Raw genomic sequence first — 12,774 nt, 5'->3', positions numbered from 1 at the left:
ACCATGAATCAGTCAGGTTTATAACAAATCCAGCCCGGACCTCAGGTTGCAAAGGGCGGTCACAAGTGTGAGCTAACACTGTTGAAAGCCATCCCAGCCTTCCTGGTGTAGACAAAAGACTTAGAGTCTGACCAGACCACGTTTAATAAATTTCACAGAGCACACAAACACATCAAATCCTTGACAGACTAAGACTTAGCTTTCAAGAGTAGCAGGTGTATTTGAATCCTTCCTGTATCTCTTCTTTCTAAGGGCCTGAGTTTCTGACCTCTCGTGCTATCTCTGTCAGAGAAGGGAATAGCCAACATAGCTGGGTTATGCTGCCAACTTGCAGGCAGCCTCCCTGCTCGCCTATCACAGCCAGTCCCCTGCACAGTGTGCAGTTGGGCTCTGCAGAGCTTGTTCCTGCTGTGTCACTCTGTCCTTCCCCCTTGCTTGGTCTTCTTGGTGGCAGGATTATAATCCAGTGCCCTGCTGCTGTCGTGCCCCTGGTTTGAGCTTTCTGCCTGACTTCTGCCCGCACTTCTCTTTGCTCTGGTAAGTCTGACAATCAGCTTCCCTGCTGTTACTGCTGGTGGCATGGCACAATGACATTAATCTAAGTGCTTACCTTTGAGACAGTCAGCCCAATTTCCTTGGAATAGCCTTAAAAGCCTGAGCACTGTGTGGCATGTGAGGAAAACAGGCGAGCATGGGAGCCCATTGGTGAAAGGATGAAACGCTTCTCTAAGGAGTGACCAAAAAAAATGTAAACTGGCTTGGGAGAGCTGGCTTTTGGGTGCAAATAGAGGCTATGGCAGTGACAACAAAAACTGATGAAGACTCAGATGCCACATGAAACACAAGACAGGCAACATCAGAAAGTCTCTGGGTCCGGGATTTCTTCATGCCTGTAAGAAAACATGCCACCAAACAACCAGTTTTGTTTGATTTTGTACTAGAAAATCATGCGTTAATCACAATGCTATTCAACTGCAGCACAGAGTTGATAAAGCTGATTTTGTCATAGTGTTCTGAAGTAATATATAGAACAGCCTTTAGGCTATAAGAAGGCACTTCTGTATTTCTGGAAGGTAATTGGAGCTAACCACTGCTGGCCATTTCAGGGTTTACTGTTTGCTGCTTTGAGGTGTTATGTAGTTCAGTCTGGTCATATGCTGAAGTAAAGCTTTAGGTTTTATTGGCATATGCTGCCTGGTGTAATTATATGGAACACTGTTTTAGGGAACTTACATGTGTGAGTATGTGAATTTTGAGCAAAAAGTGCGAAATACTATGCCCCATTTTAGAAGTGCTTAAAATAACTCCTGGCTGCAGAGCAGGTGCCATGTGTCTTTCTGCTGGATACATGGGGAGGCAGGTGCTAAATATAGGCGAATTAGTAAACCCTCCAGAAGTTCAGATTGCAAGAAGGGAAGGACAAAGAAATTCCTGTGAGAAGGAAGGGTAAAAGTTCTGTTCTAAATAATAATAATAAAAAAAATTTGTGACAGCATGCGAGCCCAAGCTCAAGACCCATGTTTTATGCTCAGTTTGAGCTGGGCTAAAGCCTCCAGTTACAGCAGCAGCTCCACCCCAGCAGAGCAAGGAGTGCTGGTACGGGGCACTGTATGGGGTGGTTTGTCCAGCAGCAGCAACACAGCTCGTGCATCTCTGTTAAAACAGGCCTGGGCTTTTGCTTCTCAAGCCTTTTGCTTTGGAAGCATTGACGGATGTCTAAGCACAATGAATGCGGATTGTGCCATACGTGTGAAATACTAAGGGATACAGTCAGATCTAAACCAACTCAGCACATTACCTAACTGAACTTGCACACTTTTTTTCTGTTGCCTCTGGTTATGCTGCGTGTTTGCCCCATTTGTGCATCATCTTGCCCAACATGCTGACAACGTCAGCTCCAGGCACCAGTCTCACTACAGGACAACAGGTCTGGCCAGGAGTCCTCCTACAGAAAGGCATCAGCCTGTGCCTGACATCTGTCACCTCCCACCCAAGGCTGGGGCAGTGTTCCAAGGAGGTCTGTCCTTCTCTTTGGTTATGCTGAATGTCTACTGAGGGAGGAGAGGAATGGAGAAGAGGCTCTACCACAGTCAGCACGGGGAGGCACTAGGCTCTCAGGCTGCTTCCTAGAGGAGGAAGACCATCCCTACAGCTAGGCCTTGGGTCTTCCTGGCTAGGCAGCCAAGTGCTCCATTGACAAAATGTCCTCTCAGCTGTAACTTCCAATGCTGTCCCTACATACTCCAGCCTGGTTTTCTCTAACTTTGCTGATGACGAGGACAAGCTTAAGGTTTCATACTTAAACTCAGAATCAAAATGAAACACACACACACACCTAGGGTCTGAGCTTTAAAGTTAGACTGGCTATCTCAAGCAGACACAGAGCTAAAAACTGCAAGGCTGATGTAGAAACAATATTGTGTGGTTGTATTATTTTCTCAATCAAAGCAATATCTGTAGGGAGCAACTATGATTGTCTGGAATTAAACTTGCATGCAAAATGTCAGGGCTGAGAGAGATACTGATCTCAGGGTTGTGAAATGAGTCCGGGGTTTGGAAGTGCAAGAGGAAAAGAGTAAACAAGACCAAACACTCAGAGTCAATCAAATGACTGGTCAGTCCTACCCCTCACCATAAAATCAGCTAAGGCCTCGCATGTGTGGAAACAAGATAGATGGAGTCACAGAAGCCAAGAGGCAGAGTCAAAAACTGGGCTCTGTCTCCTTTGCCTCAGTCTGTTGGAAGTTAAGGAACTTAAGAATTTCTCTGCTGGAATCGGTCACCTAATTTTTAGACATTACCTTGTCTGAGACAGCAGTAATGTAAATACTTTGGGATTTCGTTAGATTGGCATTGTAAATCTTTCATGGTCTGATAAGACAGAACTCCTGATGCATATCAAGGTTAAACAGGTTGGAGCAAGAGCAGGACTGGGGATTACTGCAGTAAAATTTCCCACTGCCAAAGGCTGTTTTCAGAAGATGAGAGCTGCTCTGTCTTCCTGAATATAAACTCTCTTACACTGTGGAATACATTACACAAAACAAGGTGCTTGTCTTAACAGACATTGTGTGCGTGCTGAAAGCAGTTATCAGATCTCTGATTTAGTCTATAGGAGAATGAAAGAAAATGCTAAAACATTTGCTTGTCTGTGTAAACGTGCTCCTCAGTATGTTACAGCAAGTGACAACCCTTGAGTCACTGGGTATTTCTGTGGTTCCTGTCTGCTTACCATTTCAGGCTGGTGGCCTTAACCTCAGCACATGTAAATTACTGTGGTTTCAGAAACTTATAACTAATGCCCTTGTAATCAGGAATGATATGGATTATACCAGGGAAGACTTCCTGTGAGGTCGACTTTTGTTTTGTTGTTTCCAAACATTCAGTTTCTCTTCAGTTCACCCACATGTTTCATTTACAACTGAGAAACACTGTTTATAACTCAATCATTGTTGCTGATTTAAAGCCTACTGTGTTTGTAGGCAGACTTAGTGATTCACTTAGGAGGAAAACCTTAGCCAGATGGCGCTGCTTCATGAGTGACGCTGTTAAGACTTGGAAGAGATCCACGAGCCAGCATGATAACATGGCTGATGGGAGTAGGGACTTCAATCCAAGGAGCCATGATATGTTTAGAGTCAGGACTAGGTCTGTGGTGCATTCAGGGATAGATATAGCCTGCAAATCTACCAGCACTTTTCCAGTGATGAGGCAGGTCCAGGGGCAAGCAGGAAAGCCTTGCTGATGCATTCAGGTCTGGGACAAAGCGAATGGAGGCTGAAGATGTGCATGGATGTGTCTGGGATCTTTCTGTGATGGAGGGGGCTAGTGCTATGCCCCTAGCTGAAAAGCAGCTCCCAGGGAAAAGCAGGGCCAGGTTCTGGCTTCCAGCACTCTTCACCAGAGCTCCTAGTGGAGAAGACCTGACATGGGACAGAGCCAGCCCACTTCACATCTTCAACAAGACTTCAGGAGTGCAGTAAGGGTCCTGACAGCAGGAACATCAACATATGCCTTCTTACAGAGAGAAGGAGCTAGGCAGAAGAGAAATTCGTGTTTGGGAGTGAAGCATCTGTGATCTGATTATCCTTCTGTGTTGAACATATTACAAAACAACTTGGCTTAAATTGGGGATATATTTCACAAAAATTTTTTTTTCTGTCTAGAGAAGAGCTGATGATCCTGGATTTTCCGGCTGATTGATTGCCAATTGCCAATTATCTCAAATTAATGAACACAATTGTAAATACTAGTCTGAAATACTATGTAAATACTATGTCAGAAACAAAAACATTTTGCAGAGCTTCTAGTTTAGCATTTACAATAATATTACTGAAGTTTATTTATGATATTACTGGAATTAATTGGCTGCCAATTAATGCTAGTTAAAACAAGATCACAAACTTCTACCTAACCTGAAATTGCACATGTAATGCACACGCACATTCTTTCAATATAAATTAAAGTCAATAGGACACTAAAACTGACTGTTATAAGTCAGTTTTCAGACCATGCCAAATGTAGGAAGGAAAGCATCAGATGTATCTGCCTGATGAGGGTCCATGAGATCATGTCCAACTGTCTTTCCAAGTCATTGCTATTGGTGAGTTGTGGTTGGAGGACTGCTGGGGCATGGTTTTGTAGATACCAGTTTTAAGGCACATCCTGAGCCCCACTCAAAGCTTTCAAATATAGGTCTCACAGTGAATTGCTTTAGAGATGATTAAATGTAATACTTGAGTACCGTATCCATAAGCCTGATCAAATAGCTCACCAATCAAATCTTGAAAAATATCAGCCTTTGTAGTGACAGTCACTGCAGTACTGAGAACCACTTTAACTGGGGAGATTTTAACAACAAATACGTTATATATTACAATGAATTACAACTCTATTATCATATACTGCCTTTAGCCAAGTTTGTTTATGATTCTTAAAGCTTCAGAAATTTAGACACCATAGAAAATATATGTTACAGACAATTGAACAGGAAAAAAAATGCTTCTCAGCTCCATATTTTCAAAACAAGTGATCTTTTCAAAAGTAAGAAAGCAGCCTCCTTAGATCTGACAAAGCAATATTCTTCCTGTCCTTTGTCCCTACTAAGTACCTGATGACATTATTGTGAATCATGTCATTACAAGAAGGAATGCTGAAATGCATCTGGATCACTGGGAGCCTCTGATGTTGTGGGGAAACATGATTAAATAGAAGGCACTACTTCTAGAGCAGCCCTTGTAAAATACATAATATAGTTAGTGTATATAAAGTAACAAAACTTATTTTACTTTTTTAATGTTAATTATTAATATATATTTTAAAAAGAAAGCAACAAAGCCATAAAACTAGTGGAATATGTGACCTTGTTTTTGTGAAACTAATGCATCAGTCCACTTTGATGGCAGTGATTCCAGTCCTCAGAGAGCTCTCAAGTGTTCATCACAGATTTTTGATGAAATTTTACTCTTCCTGTGTTTCATCCTTGAAAATAATTGTTGACAAATGTATGTACCAGCAGAAAGCATTGATATGAGCAAGGCATGACTGCAAAGTGATTTTCTCTGGTAAAAGAAGGATTACGAAAGTCTGGTAAAGAGACATGATCAAATTTTGAATTGCAACTCTGTGTTTCATTTGAAAATTCACAAGTGATATATTTACTTTGAGTGAAAATGGAGTCGCAAATGAACCAAAAAAAATGTTGGTTTTTTTTTTCAGTTTTAAAATTCTTTTATCAAAACGAAAAGCACAGCTGCATATTCTTGCTGTTCACAGGACTGTGTACAGCCAGTGTATCAAAATCCATAAACGTATCTGCCATGACTGTGAGCTGGCACAGCGCAGTGCCCCCGTGGGGCTGATAGCGCTCTGGTGTTCGGTTGGTGCTGAGGGGCCGGGCTGCCGCCATGATGGTGTGGGGCAGGGGAAGGCCGCAGTGCCAGCTGCGCTGGGCAGCAAGCATCCTGTGGGCTGCGGGTTGGATGTGTCTGGAAAAAACTCGAAGTCTCCACTGCAAGTTGAGAGTCAATTATGTGACATTCAAAACAGAAACCACCATCGAATATCAATTTGTGTTACACCTGGTTGATTTTACAATGCTCTGATTTATTCCATGCTTTGTACTTTCTCAAACAAGCTGTCAGCAGTGCACTGCAAGTACAAGAGAAAGGTGGTTTGTAGTTGTTTATCTTATTATGAACTGTTTGTTGCTGTTACTATGTCACTTCCAGGCAGGGCCATTCACATATCAGGCACCATGCTGGGCTCTCCAAGAGCACAATTTTCAGTTCTCCAGCTTCTTCTAAAAACTTCCTTTTTCCTGATTGTCAACTTAAGATGTGCTGGTGGGTGAGAAACGGGAAATGAAAGTGATGCAAATCTGAAGTGAAGCTGCCCATGTCAGTAACCAGCGTTGCAGGTGAAACTAATCAAGAAAAACAAGCAAGTGGCAAACTGCATTCAGGGAAGGATGTAGTATGGATGGCTCTGGTGCAGTTTTGTGCTTTGTCACTTGCAACAAGAGCAAGAGGTCGTGTTTTGTCAGTGTTATCTTTCTGCAGGCTTCTCCTCTTGGTAGATGTAAAATTCACTTTTCTCCCAACAGGTAAATCAACTTGGTGGCTTGTTTCAGCATGTTGAATCCATCAAGCCAAAGTTAGAGGATGACCTGCCATGCCAAATCCCACACCAGATCACTCACTTCCTGGTCAAGCCTTGTGATCATTGAGAAGACTAATCTCTCTGCTTTTAAATTAACTCTGTTATTTTGCTGTTAGGTACTGCACCAAGCATGGAGAATGACCAGTTCACTGAGAAGCAGCAGCAGGTTCCCACCTCACCTAGGCAGGACATTCAAGGGCAAAGCAAGGAGGAACCTGTCCCCAGCTCGCAGCCCCTGTCCCCCACAGACCAAACCAGCTCCCATCCTGAGGTGGCCACGTGTGACATCTCGGAGGAGCTGAGCCGGCAACTGGAGGACATTATTAAAACCTATGGGTCTGCAGCCAGTCTGATGGAGAAGGAAGGCACTACAGCAGGAACTGAAAGGCCAGAGAAGGGAGATGCGGGCAGTATGGAGGATGCAGAGTATGAGGATACAAATGAAGAAAGTGAGAAAGACAAAACAGCTCCTGGAGATGCTTCAAGAGCAAAGGAGCCCAGCACCAGCAAGGAACAAAAGCTGGAGAAGAAAATACTGAAAGGACTAGGCAAGTGCTTATGTACTTACATAGTTGTTCTGCTAACAGAGCTAAAACCTCCCTGGACTTCACTCTTTCCCTTGTTAGGCCTCTGCTATGGCTGATAGGGACCACTAAAAACTACAGTGACTGTTATAACTTTTCTAATTGATAAAAATTGTCAGCAGTTACCCAAAAGATACAGTAGGCTTTATCAGACATTAATCCTTGTACAGGGATGAAAGCTTAGGATTTTATCACATGGCTGATAGACTAATGGTCCACCCAAACTAGTGGCCAAAGCTGCAAGTCTGAAGACATGCTGAACAGTACTGCTTCTTAGACAAAGGGACATCTGATCTCTTGTTTATGCCCCTGTACATTCATTTATTTTCCTACTTCCTCAGGTATGATTTCTTACAGGTCATAACTGTGCTAATGGCGCTACTACGTGGAGTGGCCAAGAGGGAAATTGCAGAACAAATTCAATGTGTTATATTTTATTCAGCAGACTCATCACAGACTGTTTGCAATAAATCAGTAAGCTTGTTCTCCCTAAGCGTAGCCATTGGTCCTCTTGGCCACTGCAGGATCCTCTTAGCTGAGCTTAAAATCCTTTCTACTGGACAGCCACTAGAGAGCAATGTAGCTGCATCCCAGTCTAGCAAACGTGCAGTTTGTTTCCACTTATACATAACTTCCACTCTTTTGACTCTTTTCTGCATGAGTACTCAAACCCAACAGTATTCTAATCCTACAGAAAAATCACTGCAGAGTGCAGTTAGAGAAACAGGGCCCTTTTTCCAGATTCCTTGGACGTCCGTGTAAAGTACAGTTCCCCTGTTCCAATATCCTTGGCTGTGGTGCGTTTGTTGGTATGTCTCCAAGATGAGTGGAAACACCACTAAAGTACAGTTCTCCAGCTGCACTTGCAACAGTTTTTACTCCATGATTGATTATAGCTCCTTTGAATTTATTTATACCAGTGTTATAGGGATAACTTAGTCTGAAATAGTGGATTTTCTCCACAAGTAGTACTTCTGGGCTGCACTATATTTGAAGTAGAAAGAATCCGTCATAAAGATGAAGGTGAATTTTCCCTCCCAGCCTTTTGGGAAGAGGTACATATGGAAAAATATGTCCAAGCCATCCTCATGTACCACAGCCGTCCTCAGCTCCAGGGAAGCCAGGGACATTTTGTATTCTAAGAACAAGTAGTATTCAAGCTCGAGCTCAAACTGAGGGCTGAAATGAATACCAAAAAGTATCAGCATGGAAGCAATACATGACTGTCTACACAGCTTATCATCACAGATTTAGTGATGTATGCCAAGATAATTATTAGACTGTCTCTGGTATCCATATTCATTACACCAACTCAGGGAAATGTTTTACACCACTCTCAAACCTGGCTATCCAAGTAGGGGTTGAGCAGCACAAGAGTATCCCAGTTTCTGTCAGTTCACTCCTGCAGAGGAATTACATATGTGACCCAGTAACGTTACAAAAATATTAAACAACAACAAAAAAAAGATTATACAGGAAAAAGTCATTTCACTTGCCACTAATTTTTGCTGGAAGAAAATACATTACTGAGGTATGAAATGGGAGCAAATTCAAGCGTGCTTGTTCTTACTGGAAGAAAATAAACAAGAGGAATTCACAGTAAAGATGGTCCCCTTCCTTCAAAAAAGCACACCTCTCCTCCATGAGTTCATTCGTAAGAAATTAATATACTAATTCATGCATAAAAACAAACACACACAACAATTTCGTAACAGTATGTCAGCTACAAACTATCTCTACCATCAAATCTCTGCTTCTTTTTAAGGAAAGGAAGCCACCCTACTGATGCAAAGCTTGAACAAACTGAATACTCCAGAAGAGAAACTGGACCTGTTATTTAAGAAGTATGCTGAGCTGGTGAGTGCAGCACAGGTTCTCCTCCTAACTGTTTAGAGAGGAACCCATAAACACACACCATTCAGCACAGCCCAACCTCACCTAGTAGAAGCATCTGTCCTGTTAACTTATATAGAAAAGTAATTGTCGGGGTTAAATAATGACTTATGAGTGAGAGAAGGGGGGGAGTAAAAAGTCAGGAAAACAATCTGGAATTTGAGTTAGATTTGGAAAGGGCTAAAAAATTGATAAGACAATAGTTGTACTTAAAGATAAATCTGTGTAAATATTTCTGGCATAAGGAGGTATAACTGAAAGCATGGAGTCACTGGGATGCTATATAGTCATAGCACCCAAAAAATGTCTTTATTAAATCTGTTTATTCACTTTTATTCTTAACATGTCTTTCATACATTTCTACATACATTTTAATACTGTGAGCATAATTCTATTTCTCAGGGAGAAGATGATTTTATTCTAATCCTCTAAACATCTCTCCCTTCTTCAAGGGATGTATGTTTCTTCTCTTGTAAAAACTGCATTCGTTAAAAGATTATTCACACCTATTTTAAACTAAATACCCATTTTATGCATCTCTACAGTATTCACTGGTGTTCATCAGATCTTCATGTAACAAATATTGGAATAGTGTGATTAATTTGTAATCCATAGTTACCAAATCTGTTTAGTTAGGTAAGTTAAAGAAGATGCAAAGGAAAAAAAGAAAAAGAAAGAAAAAAAAAAGAAAAAAAAAAAGAGCTTTTATTTTAGTGGCATGTTTTGAAAAAAACAGTCCTTTTTTTTGCACATACATCGATCCTTACAGTAAATCTGCCTTTCTTGCTCAGGCCATAGGGATGCAACAGGCTCAAGTCCTCCACAACCTTCATGCTGGCACTCAGGCACTGCCAGTATGTGCAGATAGCTAAAAAAGATGGGATAGATTCCTTCAGTAGGTTAAAAAAAATGGACCTACGGAACTGTTTTACACTACCACACCAGCCCATGCACTGGAGATGAGCTCAAGCTCACAGCACCTCAGAGTGGCAGGCACTCCTGCTTTCCTTTTCCGCAAGGAGCCCTGCATACCTCTGCATATGGGCGTTCCTTCACCTTGCATATCACTGATCTGATCAAACTGGAAACAACACGCAGTATGAAGTGTCAGTGTAGAAAATCAGAAAGTAGAGAATTGAAGCCAATCATCAGAGAAACCAAAGTATAGTGAAATTAACAGTAAAAGCCCCTGAACCATAATGTTACACCTGTAATGATGACCTGACTCCCCTTCTCTGTTCTCTCCACAATGAGGATGGGTTAGTTTCAGATAAAGGATTTTCTTCTCAGTAGTTAAAGGTCTCTATGTCCTTAAGCAGTGAAAATCTCACATGTGAAATGGCTGCAGCATTTTACAGTTTACGGAGACTGAAAAACATGCCAAGCAGAACATTGACTTTGTAATTGGTTTTATGCACAGATGTGTCCATGTCTCATCATAATGTGATGTTCAGCTTTCCTTTTTTTCCATGTAAAATTCTCTGATTTCATAAATTGGACTCTGGCAGTTTATAATTGAGCCCTTGCCTAAAGGGACTTTGTGCCCACAAATTAACCGAAACAGGATTTCTCTGATGTACTCTCCATTGCATTCGGGCATTGTTGGAGCACTGAACACATTATGGCCCACATTGCCAATAACCCATGAAGGAGAAAGGAACTAAAGCAAAAATGCATTCAGTTTTGACATCCTGTGCAATGTCACTAGAATAAATCCTTTAATTAATACAACTCAAGGCTTGTGGGAAAAACCCTTACACTACTCACTCAGCACAGCTTGTTAGCAGCTACCATTCTGTTTGCTCCCTGTTGCCCATCTCCATCACACACTTCAGGTCACTTTTTGCTTTTGCTGAGTTATCTTCCAGCTGTATCAGTTCCCTGGTCCAGTTAATCATGTAGTGATGTGAGCACTTCTGCAGCACAGCTCTGGGGAAAGTGCAGCACTGTGCCAGGCTGAGTGAGCTGGGTGCTGGCCATGGCTTCAGAGTATGAGGTGATGCTGCTGGCTCTGACTGAAGATGCTGCTCAAATGTAGGGACACAACATAGCACTATGTCCCCACAGTCACTCAGCTATCTGCATTTAAGTGTTAGCACATGCTCTGGCACAGCCTATCATGACGAGTACATGCAAAAATGGATGGCATCAGAAAACAGTGTGGGATGCATCCCTGCTGGTATGAATGAGGCCATACCTACAGGGAGGAAAGCAACTGAACTGTTTGGACATAAGCTGTGCCCTACTACTTGCCACCAGAGAGCATTTTATCTGCTCATTCTGATGCAGCCAGAGTGGTTGGAGCTGGTAGAGAAGACTGTGCTTTATTTTAGTTTTTGCCTACAAACAGTCATTATGGAATTCCACGTGAATGGTTTGTTTTCAGAAATCCTGAGTGTCTCTCAAGTTCTGGGTGCAACTATACACTGATACATAGACACGAGTATTGCCAGGATACAGTGGGGTCACAATAAAACTGCTTTTTTCTTTTTCTTTCTAGAGCTAGGCATTTTTAATGAAAACAACCACAACAAAAAACAAACCAAAAGATGCTTGGAAGCTTCTGGTATTGTGATTAAGAGCTATTTCACTCTGAATCCCCTACCTCAAACACAGCTTGAGCAAGTCATCTTAAATTTGGACATAGCATTATCTGCTAAGCACGGGCTGCACATGAAAAATGTGAAGAAAAAGAACATTTTTTGTGTGTTTTAAAAGGGAAGAAAAAGGGGCCAAAATCAAGCTTATAAAGGAAAACAAGTCTTTAATTACAGAGAGACTATTTTTCCCTACAATACTAGAAGAATTATTCCGACTTGATTAGATGTAGAGGCCTTTATTCCAGGGTAAAAATACACAGAACTCATGCTGAAAGTTGAGCATAAATTGTAAATATCCTCCAAGCTGGTGATTGCTTTGGTTTGTGGTATGACTAGCAGTGATGTGATTGATAATACGCAGAGCTCCATACTATAAGCATAAATCACAGAACATCTGCAGAAAACAGATCCTTGGGCAGAGAAAGTGCTACATATTATTCCTGCCATCTGTCTTGTCTGAGCTTCACATCACTTCTCTACACTCATAAACTTTCCCAGTCATACTGGGATTAATAATCAGTACCAGCAGTATCATATTGTTAAATAATGTGCCCTAATAGCAACTATTATTATTAAGGTTTTCATATTGTAGCTCATGAGTAACTGGAAAACATCTGGATTTTAGGAACATCTCTTAATACATACATGCCTGTAATAGAGAGAAGGGTTGCTGCAGGTTGGGGTGGAAGAAGAAATCATCAAAAGCTTCAGAGGTGAAATGCTTCTTGGACATTTCTGTTACAGTGTTAATTGGCAGTAGAGCAAATTTGTCCAACAGCCAGTAACAGGCACGTGTTAGAGGGAATGACCGATCTTTGTGGAGCTGCTATCGGCAGTTCTGATGCTCCCTCTCCTCCCACCTCCAACATGGTGCTCCCCTCCAGCCCTTCGGGCAACACAGGTCCTACACATCTGCAGAAACAATTGCCAAGCTTTATACTCCTCAGAATTTAGGTGGAGCCAAAGAGCCAGAAAGAGGTTTGATTCCCTGTAACCCATCCCCATTGCAGGGGCCTTCAGAAACACAACTGACGGAC

General features: G+C 41.9%; 1 protein-coding gene across 2 annotated transcripts in view; it reads left to right on the top strand.

Moving 5' to 3' along the window:
• The first annotated feature begins 347 nt into the window (after positions 1-347).
• The window catches only part of TXLNB (taxilin beta), a 38,594-nt gene continuing 26,167 nt past the window's right edge, over positions 348-12,774 (top strand). For both annotated transcript variants that reach the window (XR_006180429.1, XM_042878428.1), the window contains exons 1-3: positions 348-537; positions 6,777-7,208; positions 9,010-9,101. Coding sequence is in view for 1 of the 2 variants with exons in the window: in XM_042878428.1 (XP_042734362.1) it covers positions 6,791-7,208; positions 9,010-9,101 (510 nt within the window). In the remaining variant the exon portion in view is untranslated. The remainder of the gene's footprint in view (positions 538-6,776; positions 7,209-9,009; positions 9,102-12,774) is intronic.

This window comes from Lagopus leucura, unplaced genomic scaffold (genome assembly GCF_019238085.1).
Source record: "Lagopus leucura isolate 7727_CA_CO unplaced genomic scaffold, USGS_WTPT01 Super-Scaffold_73, whole genome shotgun sequence".
Taxonomy (NCBI): Eukaryota; Metazoa; Chordata; class Aves; order Galliformes; family Phasianidae; genus Lagopus; species Lagopus leucura.
The sequence above is the reverse complement of the archived record's forward strand: the minus strand, read 5'-3'. Positions and strand labels throughout refer to the sequence as shown.